Below are 27,375 nucleotides of genomic sequence, written 5' to 3'. Positions count from 1 at the left end.
CTTTTGAAGTATGGTGCTATATACTCCAGCTTCAAATATCTTCCTAGCCTTCCCTCCCCACAATTATTTTTATATTTTATATCAATTGAGAAAGTTCTTGACTTGGTATTATGTATGTATGTACACATACATATATAAATATAAATAAAGGGTGCCTGCATATTTATAACATTATAAATTTTGCCTACAATCATATGCACGTATAGACCTCCTTTAACAATGCTATGCCACCTCTTCCTATCTCTTCCCAATAGTAAGCTGCTCAAATGAGACAGTTTTCCTAAATTTTTTCTAATGACTCTCTTTTGCTCAAACATTAAAAGTGTGAAAAACCTTTAACATTAATCTATGCCTCTCAGAAAATTGTAAAACTGAAACCAGTAACAATGTTTTGAGTTTGGGGGTCACCCTGAAATTAATCAAAAAGTTGGAGCAAAATTGCTGAAGTCATGGTTAGTCACTTTATACCCTGAGGAGATGGACATCCACCATCCTTGATGGCAGCCAAGACCCAGAGGATCCATGAAAGTTTGGCCCTTTTCCTCCCTGCTTTCCCAAATTTCAAAATGTAGTTTTTCACAGCTCCTAGCCTATTTTGTTCAGCAGTTGAGAATAATAATAATAATTTTGCTCATTAGTCTCCTTGATGAACATTTATTGAGGACTGACCATTCCATGCCAGGCTTCAGACTTTTAGGTTTTACATTTAACACCATAATATTCTGAGTTAATTTTATAAACTGACGATAGAGACCTCAGGTGTGAAGGACTCATGTTACGGTCCGTCCTACATGGGACCTGGTGAGAGTGAAGGGAAACTGGGAGACCACCTATGAGTCCAGAGCTCCAGAACAATAATCACAATCAGATTCCTCATTCAAAAACTGACAGACCACAGGCCATTAACCATGGAGTGGTGGATCCTGGTTGTCAATTTGACTGCATTGACACAGAAAATTGGCAAAGCACACTTCTGGGCAGGTCCGTGAGGGTGTTTCCAGAGACAATGGGCTTGTGGGTCAGTGAACTGAGTGGGGAGACCCACCCTGAACATGGGTGACATCATCCTATAGGCTGGGGGCCTGGCTGGAGCAAAAAATAACAGAAGAGGGGGGAACTTCCCTGTGTCCACAAGCTAGATTCCTCTTAATCAAGTGCATTTTTTTGCTGCCACCATTTGCCTGAGGACTTGAGACTCCAGCTTCTTCAGCCTTTGAACATAAGGATTCAAGAAGCTGGCACAGCATTAGACAGTGATGCTCCATGGAGCTTCCAGGTCCTTAGCCTTGCACTGGAGCTGCATCATTGGTTCTTCTTATTTTAAGGATTCCAGCTTCTTGGACTGAGGAGCCAGTGGTTTCCCCAGCTGTGCAGTTTGCAAAAGAACACTGTGGGACTATTTGCCCTCTGATCATGTAAGCCAATCTAATAATCCCCTTTTATAATTGTGTGTGTGTGTGTGTGTGTGTGTATGTGTATTGAATTCATTCTGTTCCTCTAGAAAATCCCAGTACAGAAAGTTTAGATTTTAGATTCTCCTTCAGAGTTAGAGAGAACAATGAAGACAGCCTTTCTTGGGGGTTAATTAAAGTTGAGTTGAGTGGAAATGAGTAATTCAAAGTCCACAGAACTGGAGAAAACAGTCCCATTTAGATCACTGGTAATACTACTTCTTCAAAATATAAGGTTCACAAAAATGTAGTTCTCTTTCTCTTGTGCTTTATATACCTAGAGTATGTGGAAACTTGATAAATATTTGTTGAGTCAACACAATCAACTTTACATTGCAGGTGGAGACTGTGGAATGAAATTGACCACATTATGCTATGTACTTATATGAATATACCACAGCGAATTCCACCTTTATGTATATCTATCGAGCATCAATTTTAAAAATCAGTAAATAAGTGGAAGGAAAACCAATAGATTAAAGGAAGGGAAACAAGGGGAGGAAGAAGGGGAGAGGAAGTACTGAGGACTTATGTGGAGCAAATTAGATTCCATATATATATATGATTATGTCAAGATGAACCCCACTATTATGTATGACTATAATGCACTAATAAAATTTTTTTTTTAAAAAGTTCCTCTAGGAGGAAAAGACTGGCAAATACTAAATAACTTTACATTTAAAAAAAACAAAATATTTTCAGTCATATTAGTAATAAAAGAAATGCAAATTAAAACTACAAAGAGATACCTCTTTGGGATCACTTCACAAAAAAATAGCTAAAGTAGTAGAAACCAATGTGATGCTGGCGATGGTGTGGTGGGATGAGCAAGATTATGCATTGCCGCTGCCTGTAAATCAGAACAAGCACTCAAGAAGAAAGTTTGACACTGCTCATTAAAATCATTGAAAAGAGTTATATTCCTAGGAAATTACCCAAAGAAAAATAAGAGTTTCCATCATGACGTATTAGACAGATACTCATCACGGTATTTTTTTTACAACTGTAAGGTTGTAAAGAACATAAATTTTGAAAATGAAATTAAAACACTATGCCCCAAAATAATAGCATGGCATGCAACAATTAAAGATCAAGTGCATTAGATAATGAGGAAACGCCACTGGCACAGCATTAGACAGGAGAGAATCATGCAAAACCCTGCAGTAACACAATGGCAATTCAATTAAACTAAATTACATATGCTTTTCTTGTGTGTATGTGAGTGTGTTTTAAGTCAATACACCAAAATGTAAACAGTGGTGGCAACCTAATGCAATCTTGGACATAGTATCCAGTTGATTACTTTTCTAGTTTACAGTTTTCAGAATTTTCAAATGTTTATGAAAGTAATCAGAAATATATAGTCACTGACAGAGTTCTACCAGAAGCACTGGAGGTTTTGACAGTGACTGTAAGCTCCCTGAGGAGAGGAGAGAGAAGGCACAGAAAATAAAGACTCCTGTGTTCCCGATGAAGAGAACACAAAGAAATCCTTGGTGTTCTTTCATAGTGATCCTCTGTGCTTGAGTTTTTCAAAGGCCCACTGAAGTCCTTTTTTTTTTTTTTTCCTGCCTCATTTTTCTAAACCAACCCACTCACAGTGATACCAATGATGAGATTCAGGGCCGAGTCCCATTCCCTGGGTGTGAAGATTGAATACCCAATAAACACCAAGGCAAGAGCAAAATGTTTTAAGAACAGAGAGAGAGAGAGAGAGAGAGAGAGAGAGAGAGAGAGATTCCTCCACAGAGGCAGAGGAGGAGGTCCAAGTTGGAAGCTGGTGCCTAAGGAAGTGGGGGTGTCCTGCCCCTTTTTTACATTTTAGGTTTCCTTTCTTCTCTGCGTCCTTCTCCTCTTAGCTTGCCTATGCGGCTAGTGGCCAAAACATGGGCCAAAAAGTGGAGTGACCCAAGGGTGAGAGGGAAGCTGCTCAAGGGGTACAGGCAGAAGGGAGCAGTCCAGGGGGCATCCATTCATTAACCACTCCTTTAGGAGACAGGTAACCTTGGCAACAGGTTGGAGGGAGGGGAAAGTGTCCTACAGGTATTAGCATTTTATTTCCTTTCCTTTAGAACAGCCCCCTCTTCCTGATCCCACCCAGACATTCATTACCTGCACTGTCTGTCATTTAGCCTCCCAGCCTCAACAGCATCCCGCATCCCCCTCACTCCACAAGCCTCTCTACAGAGAGAGAAGCATTTCCTTGCCCTCCAGCCCTGTGCTTGCTCTTTTCTGCCTGAAGGATAATGATCCATGGTCCTCCTCACTGTGATCAGTATCTACGCATCCCCAGCAGTGCACCACAGACACCGCCCACAAAACCAGGGGCACAAGTTGGTGCCACACTTGCAAGATTGCACTATGATGAAAATAATTACCATGATCCTAAAGAACTCACAAGTGGAAACCATAGCCCTTGGCCTGCTTTTGACACATGCAAATTTTTTCACTTCCCTTAAGGCAATGGCAGGGTTGAGTGAGAATGGTCTTTTCAGTCTTGGTCTTTCTTTAAGTCCTTGGCCTTTTGCATTTTTTTTTTTTCTCCACTTTACTATCCATACTACCCATCATCATGACTCCCTGAGCCAGCACCCAGGACCTCCCAACCAACAGAGCTGCTTCCCGCTCTTGTCTCTTGATTAGACTTTGATCCAGGGATCTAGCAAAGTTTTGCTTCGTAAGAGCAAAGGAATAACTGAAAGTTACAAATTTCATTAAGAAGCCCCATTTCAATGCTGAGACTTCAAACAAATATTCTAATTTTGCATAAGCATATTTCTTTTCTGACAACTCACTTCTGAACATTACAGTTCTGAAAGTTATACCACTTGGCATCTAAGAAGAGCCAACTGTTACATTTGATCATCATTATCCCAAGACCAGTGTTTAGCTAATACACATAGGAATTGTAAGCACAAATGTGACAGAGACCGGTGCAGACCTCCCAGATTCAGCAAAGCCTTTATTCAGCAGCCGAGTCAGGCATCAAATGCGCTCACTTTCTGGGTAGAAAATGGTCAGTGATTACAATAGAGTTCTGGGTTTATATAGGTTACACGCTGAAAGATGATTTAACCATTGAAGGCTTTAATAGAACATATCAGTTTGGGTATTCAGAAAACATTTGAAATTTTTTTTTTTTATTGGGCAGTATTTTTACAGAACAAGAATAGAGGGACCATTGTACTGTCATTGGGAAAGGATCAATGCTTGCCCTTTTCCAGGGATTGTCTTGTCACTGGGTGATGTTTGCTTCCTTTCCAGGGATGGTCTTGCCACTGGGAAAGGATGTATTGGGAAAGGATCGATGTTATCAAAGTTTCACCTGTTTCCTCCTCCCTCTTCCCAGGCTGCTGTTTTGGGGGTTGTCATTTCCATATCCTTTAGGAATGACCACACTAGCTGTTAAATTAGTGATAAATAGCCTCTCCCCACACACCCCACTCTATCCCCTTGTCCCATCTCATTGAGACCGACCCAATCCCTCACCCTGGATCTCCCCCAAATCCAGCAAATACAGGGTTGACACTGGTAGAACAACCAGCTGAGCAGAAAGATGTACAGCTATTGTCCACTCTGATTGATCGGCACCCACACCACACAGGTTGTGAAATATTTTGAATGTTATTCCTGCAAGACATGATACATCTGACCAACATAGATTCTAGTTTCTTAAAATAAGAAAAAATCGACCCCAGTAGTTCTCCAATCGTGAGCCTGCAACTGAAGCCCTGGAGGGCTTATTCAAGCATGCTATGCACTGCTGGGCCTCACCCTTGGAGGTTCAGATCCAGTAAGTCTAGGGCGGAGCCTGGGAATCTGCATTTCTCATACTTCCCAGGAAATGCTGCTGCTGCTGGTCCACAGCTCCATAGCTCCCTGTTACAAATGTACCTTAAGAGTAGTGCTTCTCAAACGTAACTCACATAAGAATCACATGAGGAATCACCTAAGACAGTTTCCTCTTCCGTGGCTCTGGGTGGAGCCCCAAGCTCTCTATTCTATCAGGCTCCCAGGGGATGCATATGGGACATGACCTTGAAGAGCAAGGTCTACATGTAATGTAATATAAAGCTGCTCCCCTGCCCTTTCCACTGCAGCCATTTCCCCACCTCCCAACTTCTTGTCAGTCTGTGAACATCCTAGCCAGCTATTGGTTCATCAGTCAGCTTGCAAGTATCCTTCTCTGTTATTGGTCCCATTGACCCGCAGAATTTGACTGCTTAGGGATAGCTCGCCGCCATTTTCTCTTCTTCTCCTCACATTCATGCTTTCTCTCTCCTACTCACTTTCTCTCTCTCTCTCCTCGCTTTTCACACTCTCTCTTGCTGCATGCCCTTTCTCTTTTCCTCTCATTTTCTCTCTTACCCTGCAGGAAGACGCTCTCTGTGTGCTTAATAAACTCCCTTATGTGAATTCCTGTGTCCAGAGTGGTTTCTGGGTTCTTACACTACATATGACCTTGAATAGCAAAGTCTTTGAACACTAAAGAGAATTCACTCTTCCACATAATGAAGGTCTTGCCTCTAAGTCCTCTTTCCTCTCTGAATAAAATTCCCTTCTGGTCTTTCTTCTTTTGTTTGTTTGTTTCACCTTTTTTTCCACTTGCTTTCTTTTGTTCTTCCTTCTCTCCTTTTCCTCTCACCTGATTTCCTTTATTCCTTCCCTTTCTTCCTGTTCTTCTTTTCAACACACTGTTTTTCATGTTGATTTTTGAAGACTTCAAATACCCAGCCTACTCGCAGGACTTCACCCTGCATTAAATTTTAAAATTAAAAATAAGAACAAAAATGTAGCCCTGATTTCTCACAACGAGACTCCACCCAAACTGTACTGGAGCTTCATGATTGCAACAATGAGCTCAGAAATGAGTCTAGGAAGATGCAGGCAGGTGCATGTCAGGAAACAAAGGAGCCAGTCAAGTGCAAAGGGAAAGACCGATTTCTCTTTTCTAGAAAATAGTTGACTCGGAGAATTTTTCCAGGATTAGAAATTTGCCCTACCTACTAACTAGGCACACTTTCTACAAAACATTGAAGTCAATTTTGGTAACTCTAGCCATTTTCTGGATGTTAATAGTGCTTAATTCTAGTTGAGAATAAACAGTCTTCTGTGAGCTACAGGCTTGTCCTCTCCCTGCCCTTGGGCTGGGTAAGCTTCTTAGCTTATGGAAAAGTCTACAAGCCCTAACAGTAAAGGGAGACTTCCTGGCCCCACCTGGAAGGAAACCTAGGACGTGGCAGAAGTTTGTTCCTTTACTACTTGTGTCTGAGAGTTAATTCTGATCAATCTTTCCAAAAACAGTGGAAAGAAGTTCAAGAAGAGCTTGTTCTATTAAGGAAAAGGAGTGTGGAATAGGTAGATATCTTCCTAGTGCAAACAGAAAAAAAAAAAAAAAAAAAAAAAAAAACCCACTAAATTCATTGACTTCAGTTTGTTGCTGAAAGTTCAGTCCTTGTCCCCAATGCCAATCCAATAACAAGGACAAGGTTTTGAGAAAAAGGAAAATGAAGGTTTATCACTTTGATAGCAAAAGAGAAACACAAGGGACTCCTGTCCCAAAGCCTGTGATTCTACCCATCAGCAGGAACAGGGGACTTTTATAGAGGTGATTCAAAGACTACATTCCATATGTTCTCCGTTGGAGTTGTAATTTGCCTGTTAATTTGGGAGAGAGTCATTTCTGAGATCTTCTGCTACCATCCCCAAAGTCTGGATTACGTCATTCCTATGGTGGATGTGTACTGAAATTCAGATAACTCTACCTAGGATGGGGGAGAAAGGTAATCCTGTTTCCCCTGAGATTAGGGAAGGGTGAGATTAGGGAAGAGCAGGGGGAGAGGAAGAGAAAGAAACATGTCCATTTAAAAAATAAGTTGCAGTGGCAGAGCAGCAAGGGCTATATTCAAAGCATAAAGTGGACCACTTTTACAAGTTCATCCACTGCTAAATGGCTTCCTGAGACCCACATGTAGCTGACCCTATGTTCCTCCCTATGTGACAAGTGACTCAGTCTTGAATTCTAAACTAATTCTAGCTAGCATAAGGTTTCTAAACTCACTGCACCTTGATCATCTCATCTGTAAAGTGGACACAATCAATGTAACTAACCAGGTACCTATAAGATAACATATACGAAAGTAATGCCCACAAGAGAGCCTATAGTTTAAAACAACGAGTGGTAAGAATCTACATCATGCACGACCATAGAAATGAAAAGTTGTACCCCATTTGTGTACAATGAATCAAAATGCAGTCTGGAAAAACAAAAACAAAATAATAAACAAAAAACAGTGGTTCTCGATTGTGGGCAAATTGGCCCCCCAGGATATATCTGTAGTTATCACAATGTGTCAGGGGTGCTACTGACATCCAGAGGATAGAGACCAAGGATGTTGCCATGACCTCACAATGTACTGGGTCCCAACTCCCCAAACCACCACCATAGCAAAGAATTTTCAACCCAAAATGTCAGTAGTGCTTTGGCAAAGAAAGCTCACTTGGAAGATGTTCACCATGTATCAATATCCCTCTTTCCTTCTCAAGAGAAAAAGAGAGAAACGAAGGAGGAGAGGTACATGAAGATAAGATCTTCAATGTATAATCATGAAGAAAACTTCCGGTTGGGAAGCAGAAGTATCATCTTTAGGAGTCTCAAACTCAAATACCAACAGGAGCCAGGCAAATAATATAAATAAGTAAAACACACCATGGTGAATAAAAATATCAAAACATAGGGCTGAGATTGTGGCTTGGTGGTAGAGCTCTTGCCTCACACGTGTGAGGCACTGGGTTCAATCCTCAGCACCACATAAAATAAAATAAAGGTAATATGTCCATCTAAAACTAAAAAAAAAAATTTTAAATATCAAAACATAGATAATGAACAAAGACATTACAAATACTTCAAATATCTTTCTTTTTTCTTATTTAAACTCTACTAGTAAATCAATTACATTCTTATACATCGGTGATGAATCGACTGAAAGAGAAATTAGGAAAACTATACCATTCACAACAGCCTCAAAAAAATAAAATAATTGGGAATCAATCTAACAAAAAGGTGAAAGACCTCTACAATGAGAACTACAGAACACTAAAGAAAGAAATTTAAAAAGACCTTAGAAGATGGCAAATCTCCCATGCTCTTGGATAGGCAGAATTAATAGTGTCAAAATGGCCATACTACCAAAAGCACTCCACAGATTTAATACAATTCCTATTAAAATTCCAATAATGTTCATAGAAATAGAAAAAACAGTCATGAAATTCATTTGGAAAAAACAAGAGGCCCAGAATAGTCAAAGCAATCCTCAACAAGAAAAGTGAAGAAGAAACATCACAATACCCAACCTTAAATTATACTACAGAATTATAGTAACAAAAATAGCATGGTATTGGCACCAAAACAGACATGAAGACCAATAGTACAAAATAGTTATCTCATACTAGACAAAGGCATCATAAACATACCTTGGAGAAAAAATAGCCTCTTCAACAAATGGTGCTGGGAAAACTGGAAATATATATGTAGCAAAATGAAATTGAACTCTACTAGTATTTTTTCCACATTTTTTATTGGTCCATTATAACTGTACATAATGGTGGGATTTGTTGTTACATATTTGTACATGCACACAATATAACAATACAATTTGGCAGGCATCATTTCCCAGTATTTCCCCTTTCCTTCTCAAATTTTTTTTTATAGTAGAAGGAAAATAGCTGAACACCCACAAGAAAAATGTCATCTTGCCATTTGAGAATTCTTTGTGTCCTCAAAGCAAAAGAAGATGGTGGAGACAGGGGGACAAACTGGAAAAAGCTTGAGTCCTCCCCAGGGCCAGCCACTTCATCCACTTAGAGCCCAGAGCTGGAGGTATGGATAAAACAGAAAGAAGGACTTGCTGAGTTTTGTTTCTATTATAAAATCTGCAGTTTCTCATATTTTTGTTGTTCTCATTGCTCTGAAGATTTGAAGAACATAGGCTGTGGCCATGTTTGGTTTATTTCTGACGCTGAATTCTGAAAAATGGCAAGTCATCAACTTCAGGGCTTGGCAAACTGCTACTATTTTTGTGTGACCTGATAGCTTTGGATTTTTAAAAGGTTATAAAAACTAAGCACACCCAAAAAATAAATAAATAAACTATATGTGGCTCATGAAGCCTAACGGGTCTTATCTGGTCCTTTGCAGAAAAGTTTTGCCAATCTCTGATTTAGTGCTAAAAGCAAAGTTTATCTTCTAAATAGAGCAAAATAAGAAAGTCAGGGAATCTATGATTCATAAGATAAATTTTTTTCAGGAAACCTATTTTAGGATTAAGACTTTAGTATTTTTCTCAATAGTAAAAATAGTTCCTTTGAAATTCTAAATGAAAATGTCTATTATGTGTTTAATAGTATCCCAGTTACTTCTTATTTGGTGATTGAAGGGTGGAAGTTGGAGAAGGGAAAGGGATGTATGGAAGTGGATGGTAAAAGATCAAAACAAATCAGACACATTATTGATTCTGCAACAAGGTCCTCAGTTTGTTGATTCTTGGCTGACCACAAGTTAGCAGTGGCATAAAAGTGGAACTAGATCCACAGTCTGCCAAAGTTCCAGGTTCTGAGACTACACGTCCAATGATGTCACAGAGAAGCTGCCCTTATATTCCGGCTAGGATCCTACAAATAGTATAGCCATAGTGATCCACCTGAGCCAACAGGAGAGCTTCATCAGCAATTCTCCGATGTAAATCATGGTGCAGCATATTAAAGACATGGCAAGTACTTACTTGGCTTCATTAAATAGTTCAGAAGTGACCGCCTTGAAAACCAACTTGATAAACAAGAGTTATGTCCTTCGCCCAGCATTCCTTCTCTGCTGTGGAATCAGGGGAGGTTTTCGATTCTTGCTTTTTGGGTTGTTCCTCGAGAAATGGCCCAATCTAGAGAGGCAGCCAAGGGATGAATTGATCAAAAGGGGTTTTTTTCCTCCCCAATTCCGGTTTCTTGCTCTGATTCTAGCTGGACCCCGACCAGCTCCCAACACATCCTGTTGCATGGATTCTGCTTTAGTTGTACCTAGAAAATTCTATGGAAGTAAGAAAATCCACGTCTTTTCTTGCAGAAAGACAGCAGAAACCTCAGACACACCTCTGGAATGGGGTGGAAAACAGTGATCACCAGTAGTATCAATAATTCCTAGGTGGATTTTGTTGTTGCTGTTTGGAACATTCTGGAGGAGTGTGTGTGTGTGTGTGTGTGTGTGTGTGTGTGTGTGTGTGTGTGTGTGGTTTTTTGGTTGTAATTAATTACACATGGACAGTAGAATGCATTTTGACACATCATACATAAATGGAGTACAACTTCTTATTCTTCTGGTTGTACATGTTGTAGAATCACACCAGTTGTGTAATTGTATATGTACATAGGGTAATAACTTCCGGTTCATTCTACTATGCTCCCTACCCCTGTACCCCCTCCTTTCCCTTCACTCCCCTCTGCCTAATCCAGAGTACCTCTATTTTTCCCTAGCCCCCACCACCCTTACTGTGAATTAGCATCTACATATCAAGGAAAACATTTAGCCTTTGGCTTTTGGGGGATGGGCTTATTTTGCAGGATATTCTCTAGTTCCATAATGCCATAATTTCATTCTTCTTTAAGGCTGAATAATATACCATCGCACATATATACCACAGTTTCTTTATCCATTTATCTGTTGAAGGGCTTCTTGGTCCATTCCATAGTTTGGCTATTGTAAATGGAGCTGCTGTAAACATTGATGTGGCTGTGTCACTGTACTATGCTGATTTTAGTCCTTTGGGTATAAACCAAGGAATGGGTTAGCTGGGTCAAATGGTGGTTCCATTCCAAGTTTTCTGAGGAATCTACATACTGCTTTTCCATAATGGTTGCACAATTTGCAGTCCCACCAGCAATGTATGAGTGCACCTTTTTCCCCCACATCCTCGCCAACATTTATTGCTGCTTATATTTTTGATAATTGCAAAATGAAATCTTGGAGTAGTTTTGATTTGCATTTCTCTAATTGCTAGAGATGGTGAACATTTTTTCATGTATTTGTTGATCTGCTGCATTTCTTCTGTGAATTGTCTGTTCAGTTCCTTAGCCCATGGGTTCCCAATGTTCCTGTCCCTATGAAATTAAATTCATGTATAAGGCAGAGATTATTATAAAGAAGAAAATTGCTTCTAAAAGAAAGGATGGGACCTACATCATTTGAGGGATGATATGAGCATCATCAATCCTACTAATGTGGGCATTAGAATCCGAACCTGATAATGCCCAGCCTTATTAGAAAAGGGTGTGGGGTGGGGCATGGGGCCCTCTCCTCTCCTCTCCTCCCCAAAGGCCCCTCCTGAGGGCCACTCCTCTCCTCTCCTCCCATCTTTATTCAGCTGCCCCTTCTCTTTGAGGTGGACCTCAAGGTGCTGCATGCCTTTGAGGTAGACACTTGTAATCCACCCCCGGTTTTTCCTTCTCCCTTCATTTCTCTCCTTCTGGGCAATTATCACTTATATAATACATATTTTAACTACATATCCTGCCATCAGCTTCTGCTTCTCAAATGTAGCTCCATGAAGGCAGGAAATTTTCTTGCCTGTTTTTGGGATCACAGTTGTATCCTTCTCTCTGAGAAGTTGGTTACCCCATGTTAGCGGAATATCGATACAGGAGGAAAACACATCCTCGTTGAATTGACAGTTTTACCCACTTGAAACTAAACCAAGTGGGAACAGAATTGTCAAGACCCCACTACTATAGAGCGGACTTGCCATATGTAGAGTATTTACCCTGTCCCGAATGGGGACAGGCTGTGCTTGACTTAATCCAACTGTGATTCCATCCCCCATCTTAATGATCGGAGTAGAGATGAGCACAGGATGCAGTTAAGACCAGAGGAGGGAGAGTGAGTCCCGTTACTATGAAGAACTCAGTAAATGGTTTTGTGTCTTTGGTAGAGGGAATGGGCTCTGGAGACAGACCACCTAAGTTAACAACCCCAAGTATATCATTCACCAGCTGGCTGACCATGGGAAAGTTAATGAACTTCAACTTTCTCACCTGTGAAATGGAAATAATAATAGTGCATACTCCAGAGAGTGTTTTTGGAGATTATAGGACAAAACATCAAGCACAAAATAAATGAGCTACTATTGTTGCAACTCCAATGAGAGAAGGAAAAATGAATCTTGAAGAGAGCACTCTATGGCTGCTGATCTTCACTCCTAGTACACATTCCATGAACAGGCACCATGTACCAATGAAAGGCCCAGGAAGGTGCTAGGTGAATCAGGGACTTGGGGAGATGAGTCATGATCACGCCCCAAAAACAAAACAAGAAATGACTGAAGGTGTTACATTCATTCTTCTTTTAATTTCACTATTAGTAACTCTTCAGGACCTTGTTTAAAAAAAAAAATCAAATGTGGATTTCCAATTTGAATGACAGTTCACCTCCACCTAGCCCCTCTTATTTCTCTCTGGCCAACCTCCTTTTCTTTCCAGAGGTAACATCACTGACAGCTTCCATTACCAACTCATTTCCTGAATAAACGTCTAAATGTTTTGTGGAATTTTCATCATTTATGTGTACTTACATGGAGAAATCTGCCAGACCTCAGACACATTTATAAAAGGTTGGATTGGCTTAAGAACAATAGGGTTGGGCACTTGGCTGAGGTTTTCTTTCTTTCTTTTTTTTTTTTTTTTTTTAATTTTTAGTTTTGACACAACCCCAGGATCCACCTTGACGTAATCACAAGGGCATAGAACCCAACTCGCTCCAGTTCTGTCCCCAGCATATCCCACTCCCCATCCCCTCCTTCCATTCCAGTGATTCCTCTTCAATCCATTTACAGTTTACTTTTTTTTAAAATTAGTGTCCTGTGGACACACCTGATGCTGGACCCACCCTGCCACATCCATGCACAAGTGGAAGTTCAGTCAGATCATTCCACCGCCCTTCCCTTTTCCCATCCCTTTTTCTTCCTACTCAATCCCATGAATCTATTCTATGGGTCTTTCCTCTATTTTGATGAAGTTCCACTCCCCCCCCCCTTCTCTCTCTCTCTCTCTCTCTCTCTCTCTCTCTCTCTCTCTTTCTCTCTCTCTCTCTCTCTCTCTCTCTCTCTCTCTCTCTCTCTCTCTCTCTCTCTCTCTTTCATATTTCCCCACTTTGGTTTAGCTTCTATGTATCAGAGAAAACACTGAACTTTTGACTTTCTAGAGCTGGCTTATTTCACTTAGCATGACATTCTCAGTTCCATCTATTCACCAGAAAATGTCCCAATGTCATTTTCTTCATAGTTGAGTAATATTCCATCGGGTATGTATGCCATATTTTCTTTATCCATTCATCTGTCAAAGGGCACCTAGTTTGGCTCCATAGCTTAGCCTAGCTATTGTGAATTGTGTTACTATATACACTGGTGTGGCTGCATCATTGTAGTATGCCAATTTTAAATCCTTTGGTTATATACCAAGAAGTGGGATAACTGGATTATATGGTCGTTCTGTTCCTAGTTTTTTGAGAAATCTTCATAACTGTTTTCCAGAGTGGTTGCACTAATTTGCAGTCCCACCAGCCCTACCATTTTATTCTCTGAAAGGCTCTATGTGATTCTGTGATTGCACACATCTCATTTGTGTTCTGGTTTCAGGATGAATTCAAAGCATTTTTGAAAGATGCTGGACATCGACTTGTGGTGATTGAATTTTCAGCAAAATGGTGTGGTCCCTGCAAAGATATGCGTCCTATTTTTCGTGTAAGTATCCATAATATTAAGTTCATAGTTGTAGAAGGAATTTAAGCCCCAAAATAGTTTTCCCAGAAATTCTCTAAAGTTTGGCACTTATGAGTCACTTGGGGGCCCTACTGCATTTTGGAGCATCCTGAAGAAACAGTGGATAATACATTGGAATCTAATTAGAGGACACTAGAAGATTAATGCTGCTTGACTATAGATAATTCATCAAGGAATGTCAAGATGTGCAACAAAGTCCAACTATAAAAATGAAAAAAAATTAATCACTTTATAATAATGACATTTTGCCAAGATTCCAGAGTTCAGAACTTTAAAATACTGGAATAGACTACAGATAAACCTGATACTTACTTTTAGCAATAATATAAAAGAGTAAACATTCCCCAATTCTTCAACTCTATTATCAGAAAAAAAAAATCACAGGTCTCTTTTAAGAGACATTCTCTATTTCATTTTTTTCTGTAGCTTTATTGAGGTATAATTGATAGACAGAAAAACTGCACATATTTAATATACACAACTGTGGAGTTTAGACATAGGCAAACACCCGTGATCACCATGACCACAATGAGAGTAATAAATGTTATCTATCACTTGCAAAAGCTTCCTTGTGTCCTTTTACTTTTTCCTCACCCTCCCCTGAAAGAGGTAGTAAGAACATTTAGCCTGAAATCTACCCTTTTAACAAACTGCTAAGGTGCACATCATATTGCTAACAATAAATGCTACACTATACAGCAGACCTCTAGAATTCATTTATCTTCTGAAATCATAACTTTATACCAATTGAACGACTCCCTCTTGACTCCTCCTCCCCCACCATTCCCTGGTAACCACCATTCAATTATCGGGTTTTATAAGTGACTATTTAGATACTTCATAGAAGTGAAATTGTGTCAGATTTGTTCTGTCGCTAGCTTATTTCCCTTGGGATAATATCTTCCAGGTTCATTTGTGCTGATGCAAATGGTAGGCAAACCTTGTCTTCACATTCTTTCTTGTTCCCTGCCTTGCTTGGTAAAATCGTCTAGTAAAATAATCTACCTAGTTGTAATGGTACGTTTGTATTCAGACTTTTTTCCTATGGATACACTAGTTCATATTTCATAGTGTCTCCAAATTAAAATGTTAATACTTAATACGATGTTTCATCTAATTTCTCTATTGCCCCACTTAAAAACTCATTATTCTATTTGTTTTTGGTAAAACAGAAAGAATCTCAGGGCATTTTCTTTGCATTTCTCCTTGTTTTGCAAAAGTTTCACATTTCCTTGTGTCTCCTTCAAATATAAAAATGTCTTCAGCTGGGCACAGTGCCCACTCCTGTAATCCCAGAGACTCCAGAGATGAGGGCAGGAGGATTGCAAGCTCAAGGTCAGCCTGGGTAAATTCAGAGACACCCTACCGCAAAATAAAAAGGGCTGGAGATGCAGCTCAGTGGTAGCATACTCCTGGGTTCAATCCCCAATACAGCAAAAAAAAAAAAAAAAAAAAAAAAAGAATTGATTCCTCTGTGAAACTGAAAATATTCCTTTCTATTCTCAGTGAGGTTTCTAACATTTTGACATTTTTACTGGAATCCATCTAAACTCATTCTAATCACAGTCACAACCTTTGACAATTAAAAATGAACTTATAATCAGAGAAATTGGCTACATGACATCTCAACATGCCTACTATGTCTTGAAATATACAGAAGGAACACTTTTTAAAAACATTTCTGCACTTTACTTATTTCTATTTTTATTGTGCAGATTGATGGAATGTACTGTGATATCTCTGTGTATGCGTATGTCTTGAATTTATCATGTCCATCCACCCTTCTTCTATATCCCCCTGTACCTTCCCTCACACCACCCTTCCCAGTTTCCTAGCAATCCCTCTTGGACTCTCGGGTAAATTTATTTATTTATTTATTTATTTATTTATTTATTTATCTATCTATCTTTTTTTAGTTTCCACATATGAGAGAGGACATGCAATACCTAAATTTTTGTGTCTGGCTTATTTCACTTAACATGCTGTCCTCCAGTTCCATCCATTATGCTGCAAATAGGATTTTATTCTTCTTTATGGCTAAATAATACTCCCTTGTATTATTAAGAATATCTGATGCATATATACAGTCTTTGTCCATTCATCTGTTGATGGACACCTAGGCTGATTCCATTATCTTAACTTTTGTAAAAAGTGTGGTTAAATGTTTTACTTTAATGATAATATTTGATTATTTCCTATTTCTCATTTGCATATCTACTCTTCTATCGGGATTTATTCGTTCACGGGCTCTCATGATTGTAGTTATCTTTCCTCTACTTCTGGGTGGTGTGTTCCTTTAGGCACCTTTTGTAAGGCTATTGATCATAAATTCTCTTAATGTCTGCTTACCTTGGAAGATCTTTACTTCTTCTTAGATTCTGAAGTATAGCCTTGTTGGGTATAGTAATCTTGGTTATCAGTGATTTTCTTTCAGAACTTGATATACATCATTCCATGCCCTCTTACCTTTTCCACTGAAACATCTGCTGTTAGTACAATGGGTTTGCCTTTAATTGTGACTTGATGCTTCTCTCTTGCAGATTTTAAACTTCTTTCTTTGTCCTGTATTTTTGACAGTTTCACTATAATATGTCATGGTGAGGTTCTTTTCTGGTCAAGTCTATTTAGGATTCTAAAGACCTTCTATACCTGGATGTCCACATCTTTCCCCAGATTTGGGAAATTTTCTGAAGCATTTCATTGAATAGGCTTTCTACGCCATTGATATTTATTTCTTCTTCTTTGGGTATGCCAGTAATGAGGACCTTTGATCTTTTAATGGTGCCCAGAGATCTTAAATGTTCTCTTCATTTTTCCTTAATTCTTTTCTTTATTTCTGTCTGAATGTAATATTTGTAAAGACTTGCCTTCAAGCTCTGGTAGTCTTTCTTCTGCTTGATCTAGTCTGTTTTTGAGGTTTTCAAGTGAATTTTTCATACTGAGCTTTTCACATCCAGTATTTCTGATATTGTTTTTTTTTCCCAAAATCTCTCTTTCCTGAATGTCTCATTCACATATTCACATGCATTGTCTTTCTTATTTCATGTAACTGTCTGTATTCTCTTGGATTTCATTGGGCCTTTTAAAAAAATTGTTCTTTTGAATTCTCTATCAGGCATTTTATTCACTTCAATATCTATGGAATCTGTTACTAGAGAGTTATGAATTTTAGAAGATGTCATAATACCTTGTCTTATTGTTCTTCTGTGTTGAAATTTATGCATCCATTGGATGGATATCTCTACTGTTTATGGGATAGCTGTCTTAGGAAGCAGCTTTCTCCTGACAATATGTCTTGGAGTATCAGCTTATTGTACAATATTAACTTTATTTCCAGCCTGGCACCTCAGTGTAATCTCCCTGTAACTTCTTTGGCTGTGACTAGTGAATTTGGGCAAAGTGTATTCTGTATCAGAGTAGGAGATATCTACTGTCTCTGCAGGTCTTTCAAGAATAGGAACACTCTAGCCATTCAGACAGTTGTTACACCAACAGCAGAGTATGTGGGGTACACCCTCTGTGGTTACTCCTACAGTGGGTGTGGTAGCCTCTGTCAGGTGATGGGGGTTTCCACAGGCACTGTTAATATTGGATATTACTACAACGTATTTGTTACTGGCTGTTCCGGTTGTGGCAAATGGCCTACAGCACTTGTCCTCTGATTAGAATTGATGTGGGTCTAGATGCTTGGCAGAGGAGGAAGAGGTGAGGGGTGGAATCACAGACCACCAGAATGAATATTTTAATATCTGACAGACCCCTCCATTCTGACACTCAAACCTTTAAAAAAGAGAATTTCCCTTACTTTGCACAGAAATAGCCCATGCTTAAGTGCAGGAGTATTAATCTACTCAGATGCCACAAACTTAAAACTGATCAAATTCCAACAGTCAATAGGAAGCATTTTCAAAACATAAAATGAAATCTAAGTCTCTGTAAATTCTCCCTCCTTTATGCCTTAGGCCCTGGAGGTAGTAACAGCTCTGTTGCTGCTACATCTCAACTGCCACAGCTCCTCCTACACCTATCTTTGCCTTTACAGGTAGTCATAGTTAGTCATTGTATAAGTAAACTTCCACAAGTTATATGAATTTGTGCCATCTGTTTTCTGCTGGAATCCAGAGTAATGCAAACATATTTTTAAAATTAATGTTGCTGCACTCCACACTGTGAAATATTATTCAGATGTTAAAAAGAATGAAGTAAGCCCATATGTAATAATGGGATTATCTCCAAGACAACTTGTTATTAGATAAGAAAAGCATAGTACAGCCAATGTATGGTTCCATTTACATAAAGCAGAAACACAGAAATATAAAGGTATGTGTGTTTATATATAAACCTTTACATAATATAATATATAATAGATATAAATATATAAGAGAATCTCCCTAACTTTGCACAGAAATAGCCCATGCTCAGGTGCAGGAGTATGAATCTACTCAGATGCCACAAACTTAAAACTGATCAAATTCAGTATCAAACAAGGTTTTGTCTGTGAATGAATGAAAATTGAGGAAAATCGTGAATGGAAGAATTTCATGTTTTGTTTAATTTTTCTTGTAAGGCCCAAACTATTGCAAGAGAACATATCCATGTATCGTGTGATTTTTTTTTTTTTAACTCATAGTACATGAGAGGATTGGACAAAAGGTTCCACTTACACTAGATCACTGTTATCAGTCAGCAATCAAATCAGGAAACAAACCAAATTGACAGAAAGGATTTAATATGAGGAATTAAATGTTTATGAAATCCCTGGACGCCTGGATGGATGGACTCTGGACTGAAACTCCATGAACAATGGTCTCAGAACAACACAGATCCACCTATGGGGGGGGTCCAAGCTATGTCATAATGGGAAGTGAGGGGAAATGTGAGATCTTCCGTTGGGTAGGAAAAACACCATCCACAGAGCAAGAGCCAGGGCATCGGAACCAGAACCAGTGCTGTGACTGCCCCAGCTGCCTCTAGACATCCAGGGCATTGACATCTGGACATCAGAACACTGAGTTGGGCTCTGTTGCTGCCTCCTGCAGAACTGCCTCCCAGGGTCACCTCTCACTGTGCAACAGGAATGTGCAAAGGTAGGAAGAAAGTAGCTTGTCTTCAGCCAAGTCTCACCTCACTGATAACACCAAGTGTACATCCAGACTCTAGCTGCAAGGACTTTTTATTTTACTCTCATTTATTTATTTTTACACTAACTGCAAGGAATCTTTACTTTTATTTTTCTTTTTCAGACTCTGCAGGAAAGGTGGAATGGAGTTAGCTAGCTAAACCTTTATTCAAGGGAGAGGAAAGAAGAAGTCAAGATATTTCAGATACAAAAAAATAAAAGTTTACTACCCACAGAATCTCTCTGAAAAAAAATGCTAAAGGATATATTCTGAGAATTTTTTTAAAAAAAATGAATCATAAGATAATGTGGGGCTTTAAGAAGTGATATTAAACTGTAAGTCTTAATTAACCTCCACAGTCTCGTTTGATCTGGGCCTTGATATCTTAGAGCAAGTGTCAGCACATTTTTCTTGTAAAGACCTAATAGTAAATATCATCAGCTTTGCAGACCCTCCAGTCTCTGTTCCAACTAAATGTTGCTGTTACAACACAAAAGCCAATGACAATACAAAACCAATGTGCCAGACTGTTCCCATAAAACTTTATTGATAAGAACAAGTAGAGAGCTGACTTTAAGTTCACAGGGTGTAGTTTGGGGAGCCTTAACTAAGAGGGTCACCAGGCATAGAACCCTGAAAGGAGCATTTCTGGGAAAGGAGGGGTAATGGATTTGTTGAGAAATTGCATGGAGTCATCACAGTTGACCATGTTATCTATGATCTAGCCTACAGTGTATACAATGGAAGTGGCAAAAGGTGAGCCTCAAAAGGGAAGCTGAGGCCAGGTGAAGAAGGACTTTGTATTATAAGTCAATGGGTTACTGTGGGGAGTCAAAATAGAAGTCTTTTGTTTTGTTTTTGTTTGGGTTATTTTGTTGTTGTTTTGTTTTTGTTTTTGTTCTTGTTTTTTGGTATCAGGAATTGAACCCAAAGGTGCTCAACCACTGAGCCACATCCCCAATCCTTTTTAATATTTTATTTAGAGACAGGGTCTCACTGAGTTGCTTAGGGCCTTGCTAAGTTGCTGAGGTTGGCTTTGAACTCACAATCTTCCTGCCTTAGCCTTCTAAGCTGCTGGGATTACAGGTGTGCACCAGTGTGCCCAGCTAAAATAAAAGAATTTTGATAAGGATTTTGTCATGATCAAAGGTGAATTTTAGAAAAAAAAAAATGTGGGGCTGGGGATGGAACCCAAGGCCTCATGTGTGCTAGATAAACACTCTACCACTGGGCTACACCTCCAGCTGAAAACTGCGTCTGAAGAACGCAATGTCCTTCAACCTACTCCCAGGAAAAAGCTCCCATCCCTCCCAGCACCTCAACAGGGACCTGCACAGACATTTCACTGTTCCTTTGCTTTGTGTCTGTCCTCTTCCAGCCTTGAAATGTTAGTCATCATGTTGGTTCTTTCAGCTTCTGCCCTTGATCCTTTCTTGACCTTGGCACAGTCTGGCATTTGACCTGATGCTTCATGTTCTAGGCAGTAGTAAAACACCAGAATGAGGCTTAGCTTTCTTGAACAACCTTTTTGCTCATTTCTTGTTTTGGGTGAAAGACACCTCTGGTGTGGGTTTTAATATTAGCACAAAGCTAATGGGGAATTTTTATTCTTTTTTTTTTTTAAGGCATTGTCTCTGCGATACCAAAACGTAAGGTTTGCTAATGTGGATGTGGACGATTCTCCGGTAAGAATCTTAATTATAACCTGTGGATACTTAAAACCTAAATGCAATGTAATTGAGTAGCACTATCTCCATGATTACATAATCAATGTGGAATCAAGTGGAATTTCACTTCTTTTCCCCATAAACTGTAGTAAATCCCCACATAATGCTCTCGTATGTCTTTTATTACTTTTTTTAATATACATTTTTCACTGCTAGATTACTATAGCTCAGTACATCTTTTTTTATTATTTTTTACATTCTGCATTTTGATTCATTGTACACAAATGGGGTACATCATTTCATTTCTATGGTTGTGCACGATGTAAATTCATACCATTCATGTAATTATACATGTACATAGGGTAATGACATCTGTCTCATTCCATCATCTTTCATACCCCTCTCTCTCTCATTTCCCTCTACATAATTTATTCTTCTCTCACTCTCCCATCCCTTCACCTCCATTATATATCATCATCCATTTATCAGGGAAAATATTCAGTCTTTGATTTTAAATTAGCAAATATGTGTATCTCCTGCTGCCCCCACCACTACCCCATACTATGGCAGCCCTCATTAATCAATCCCAACATTCTCCACCACTTGCCCTGGATTCTGCCCCAGAATCCTCTTCAGCAGAGATGCTCCAGGAAGACAATGCCAATCAAATGGAGTTAAGTTCATGTTGAAAAATAATTCCATCTCCATCTTGTGATAAATTACTAATCATTTTCTAAAACCAAACTCCATGTATGACAAACGTCTTACTCTATCTTGTTTTCCTCTAGCTTTATCTTATGCTTTTTTGTGGGTTTTCTTAAGTATCACAAGGAACTCCAAGATATTCTTCCCTATCTCTAGAGTCATCCGTCCCTACCCCAACCCACCCAAAATAATCAGCCTCATGTTCTCAATCCAAATTTGCCTTATATATAATGTCTCTGCAAAAATTATTTCTCCTACCATTTGTTAATTTTGTGTGCTTGTGAGTGTGTGGTACCAGTGACTGAATCCAGGGGTACTCTGTCACTAAGCAACATCCCCAGCCCTTTTTATTATTTATTTTGTCAAAGGTTTTTGCCAGGTTGACCTTGAGCTTGAGATCCTGCTTACCTCAGCTTCCCAAGTCTCTGGGGTTACAGGCATGTGCCACTGCTCCTAGCACATTTGTTAACTTACAGTAAGGAAAAATAACTGTCTTAACTTTCCATCACTGTAACAAAATACCTAAGATAATCGACCTATAAAGCAATAAGGTTTATTTTGGCTCACAGTTTGAGAGGTTCCAGTTCATGATGGATTGGCTCTGTTGCTTTGGTCTAACAGTGAGGCAACATATCATGGTGGGAGAGCAATAGTGAAGCAAAGTTGCTCACCTCATTGCCAGGAAGCAAAATAGAGAAAGGAAGAGTTCACGGGGTCCCACAATCCCCTTCAAGGGGGATTGACCTACAGCTTTCCCACTAGACCTCGCCCTTTAAAGGTTCCATCACCTCTCAATAACTTCACTCCAGGACCAAATGTCTTTGGGGACATTCAGCATCCAAACTATAGTAATAACAATAACAAGTGATCTATAGCTACCTTAGAGTGAATAAACTTTGGAATGAAAAAAAAAAAAAAAATATATATATATATTATTCACTGTCTAGCCCTTTAAAGGTTTGAAGCTATAGAGGTTGAACCTTTACAAACTTTAGTTTATTCAGCTGCAAAACATGGCACTCATAATTAGCAAATGATAAAATGCATACAATATATAGTAAGATGCCTGGCGTGTAACAGAAGTTCCATTTCTCCATTTCCTTTCAGCCTCATTGAGGTTGAACATTATTTAATTGCCCTATCGGTTGAATCACACACCATGCATCCAGAAAGCACAGCTGGAATCATCACCTCTTCCTCTCTTTTTATATTCAAAAACTTGTGCAACCATTGCTACAGTCCAGAAAGAAACACGATACTCTTCATGCATCACCATTTCCTCCATGCATTTCCTCCATGCCCCACCCCCACCCTCAGGAGGCAACTGCAAATCTGCACACCAGCTGTAGATTTGCTCCTTCATACAAATGGAATCATGGATGGTCTCGACTGGCTTCTTTCACACAGCGTGTTTTCAAGGTTCATCCATGTTATGAAATATATTGGCACTTCATTTTTTGCTGAATAATATAATAACATTCCACTATATGGATATACCACCTTTTATTTATCCATTCAGCCATTGGTGAACATTTAGGTTGTTTGTACCTTTCAACTATTGCAGATAATATTGATATAAAAATTAGTGCACAGGTTCCTGTGTGAACATGAGTTTTCATTTCTGTGGGTATATATCTAGAAGTGGAATTGTTAAGTCATATGGTAACTCAGCACTTCACATTTGAGGAACTGACAAACTAATTTCCCAAGTAGCTCCACCATTTTATATTCCCACCATCACCCAAAGAGTCCTAACTTCTCCACATCCTTGCCAACACATGTTATTGTCACATTCTTTTTTTTTTTTTTTTTACTGTAGTTCTTTATCTTTTAAGGTGAAACAAAAAAAAAAACACTTTTTAATAGGAATTTCTTTATTAGCTTTCATCACTATGGTCATGAAAATTATAATTTACCGTATACATGTGTACATGTGTGTTCGTATGAGTGAGTGTACATGTGTGTTCGTATGAGTGAGTGTACATGTGTGTTTGTATGAGTGTTTCTGTTAGGGTGGGGAAAGGGATTTAATGCCAATAAAAGGATAGCTATATTAAAGAGAGATGTGTAATTTTGTTTATCCTGTGGATGGCTAATTTTCTTCTGACTCCTCAACAAGAGAAAAAAGAAACCCTACCATTTGGAAGTAGTGCAGAATGGATTAAAACTTTTGGGATTTCAGTCTATTTTCTTGTCTTTGGACTCCCAATCTTTCACAAATATGAGCAGTGAGGTGGCTGTAGGTGTTAAAAGAAAGAACTGTGTGTTAAAATGCTAGAACCCATACATCATTCCATGTCTTCGGCATGACTTATGAAGGCATTTTTATTCGTCCCTACTTTTGCAGTAGGCTCTTCCCGTGCTGCCTCCCCAGGCCTCCTCTGCAGTCTTTCACAAGGTCTTTGACATACGGTTCATTGAGCCACTCCGCATCCATTTGGTTTGGCCTCCATCTCTCTCCCTTCTTCTAGAGCTATGGGATGAAACAGCCTGGGAATTCTAGAATGTTCATTCTCCATTGTCACATTTCTGGAGGCTTGGGGTATATACTAGGAAATTTCTTGGCAGGAGAGTCTATAAAGTGTCAGGCTTGCCTGATGTGGTGGCACACGCCTGTGATCCCAGGGACTCAAAAAGCTGAGGCAGGAGGATCACAAGTTCAAGGTCAGCCTCAGCAACTTAGCCAGACCCTTGGCAACTTACTGAGAACCTGTCTCAAAATAAAAAATAAAAAGGGTTGGAAATGTAGTTCAATGGTAGCAACTCCCAGCACCAAAAAAAAAAAAAAAAAAAAATTTTAAAATAAAAAGTGTCAGGTGTATCTGGGGCTTTAAGACACACCTCCTGCGAATTCGCCAAGTGATGCGGCTAGTGCAGAAAGAGGACATACCATTTCTTTTTTCTTTTCTTTTCCAGGAGTTGGCTGAAACCTGTCACATCAAAGCACTACCCACATTTCAGATGTTCAAGCAAATCCAGAAGGTATGTTTCCATGGAAACCAGCAAGGTCAAATTAGATTATAGAACCATCAGAGCAAAAAGAAAGAAAGAAAGAAAGAAAAAAAGCTAAAGATATCCTGAATGGTGAAACAACACATTTATTTTTAACTCTTAGTATTTTTTATTTCTGAACTTACAAATTGGCAAAAGGTTAAAAAATGCAGGATTTATAACAAATCTCCCTATTTAGACCATCTGAGGTGCCCAAATGCATAAGACTTATTCTACCATTACCTCTACCCTGGGGTAGAACCATCAAGAATCTTTCAGAGAAGAGCATGATGAAATTCTCACACCAATGTGTACAAGTTCTTAACACCACATGGGAAAATATTAATAAAAAGCTATCAGAGGGCAAGATGAATATGATCGAATATGCAGATTCTAAATCCAGATTCCCATGGGTCAAAAACCAGTTCTTTTACTGCCTAATTGTGGGACCTGCAGCATGGACTTCATCTGTATATCTCCAAGTTTCCCCTTCTGTTCAAACATGGATCATAATAAGTTTTCCCTCACAGGGTTGTTGTAAAAATTAAATATATTAACATAAGCAAGTGTCAGATCCACGCTGGCATCAAGCCCCCAACATGTTTTGTTAGCTGTTATCTTGAAAATGTTTATAGAATGAAATGTCTAAAACACTTGGCACTTGATTGAAGTAGCCCTTCATATATGGTTGGGGGCATGAACAATTGTGGGTATCTCATGAAATGTCATTTTGCAACAAATTCAAGAGGCACAAAATGTTCATTCCCTTTCACACAATGACCTCTCCCCTGGGAACTCACACTACAGAAAATAAGGAAAAATAAACAGCTAAGTGTATAATAATTATAGCATTGTGTGTAGTTTCTAAAATGGAAGCAATCTAAATGTCCTTTTTTAGTGGCATGACTAAGTAAATTATGATACATCTACTCTCTGAAAATAGTATTCAGTTAAAATGTTGCAAAGAATATGTGTAAACAAATTCATTCTTAAATTTTGGGAAGATTTTATCTGTAGTGTAATGAATAAAAGCATTTGATACATAACTGTAGAATTTTATTTTCAGTTACCATCTGTTTTGCATTTACTGTGATATAATCGTTGCAATGAATTTAACTTATTTTTTAAACATAACATTACATGTTCCCTTCCCCCTGGGCTTTTACTTGAAAATTAAAGCTACTTAATATACATTCTCTCAATTTGTACCACCTCCTCCATGTCAAGTTACCTATGCATCATCTTTTATTGTTTTCTCCCCTTCCCTCTCAGAAATAAAAATGTGCCCTTCTTTCAAAAATTAATTCCATCCAAGCATTTTGATTGCATTCCCTCCCTCCTGCTCCAGGCTGCCATCCTTCAGTTACCCTCTTTCAAGCTTGGAGTTTGCACATGTTTTCACCATCTGGCATCCATTGTCCATTATCTATTGGCAGAACTCTGATTTTCTCCCAAGGAACCACGTCCTTTCCCATCTTGGCCCAGGTGCCTCCTTGGGGCATCATCTTTAGGTTTAGACCAGTCAGTGAAGTCTGTTTCCATCAGGAATGGGCCCTTGATTCTAATCAAGCCAATCCAAACCAAACCAGAGCTAATTCCAGGACCTTTGCTGGAGCAGCTAGGTCAAAGTATTTCTACCCTTTTGATATTGTTGAATTTGAATTTGGGAAGAGATGGGGCTGAAACTACTACACCTAGCTTGTCACCATATGGAAATCTGAAAATGAGACCACCATAGAGGAAAACAGCAGAGACAAGCCGACAGAGAAGAGCTAACTGAACATTGCATTTATCCATGCCTGAACCTGAGCTACCTCATAGGTCCTGCAGATATGGGAACTTTGGGTTGGATTTCTGTCACCCAAGCTGCTATTCCCTGCCCTTTTCTGTTTGACTCAGATCTTGAAAAAGTCTAATGTATATATTTGATGTTCTCTTAAACTGGTCTCCTTCATTTCATGTTCTAATTCTTGAAAAAGTAGAATACAAATATTTAATATTTCCAATTTTTATTTTCTACTCATTCCCTCATCTATCTACTCTTTAATCTCACCAACTATTCCCATACACCTAATTCAAACAGTCATTTCTCAATCCTTATATTTCTTGGTTACCCAAAAGCACAATTAATTAACCAGCTTGTCTATTCTGGAAACTTCCTCCTCTTTTGGTTTCTGTCTCTGACCCTTCCCCCAAGCTCTAATCTGGCTTGTCTCCTCTGGATTCAAACATAAGTGCTTCCCAAGGTTCTACCCCTTCTCTTCCTACCTTCTCTCCTTTAGCAATTGTATCCCTACTTCTATTTCAAGCCATAAATAACTTCACTGAGACAAATACCCCCAAGCTTTACCTCTATAACTTTGCTATCTTTTCCAAATAAATTCTTGCCCAGCGTCCTGTATATCATTCCCTTATTTAAAATTTGATGCCTTCCCCCTCGGTTGCCTGGAGAATCACCACTGAACCCTTGTGTTCAAGACTGGCATTTCAATTTCTCTGTAAGTTTGACCCAAGCTATTGTTCCCTGCCCTTTTCTGTTTGACTCAGATCTTCACAGCATGTATTTTCTCCTACTATTCCAAGCACCGGAGTAGTTCCGATCTGATTTGAAAGGCTGACGTCT

General features: G+C 39.0%; 1 protein-coding gene across 1 annotated transcript; it reads left to right on the top strand.

Moving 5' to 3' along the window:
• Window positions 1-832: 832 nt before the first annotated feature.
• Window positions 833-27,375, top strand: LOC306645565 (thioredoxin-like; the record flags this gene model as incomplete). Its single annotated transcript, XM_079113477.1, has 6 exons — window positions 833-981; window positions 3,311-3,365; window positions 14,126-14,230; window positions 21,015-21,074; window positions 24,678-24,743; window positions 27,300-27,375. The coding sequence occupies 6 exons, from the start codon at window positions 833-835 to the stop codon at window positions 27,360-27,362; spliced, it is 498 nt and encodes a 165-aa protein (XP_078969603.1). The 3' UTR covers window positions 27,363-27,375.

The sequence above is a fragment of the Sciurus vulgaris genome, assembly GCF_902686455.1.
Source record: "Sciurus vulgaris genome assembly, chromosome: 15".
Taxonomy (NCBI): Eukaryota; Metazoa; Chordata; class Mammalia; order Rodentia; family Sciuridae; genus Sciurus; species Sciurus vulgaris.
Note: the sequence above shows the minus strand (reverse complement) of the source record. Positions and strands in the feature narration are given on the sequence as shown.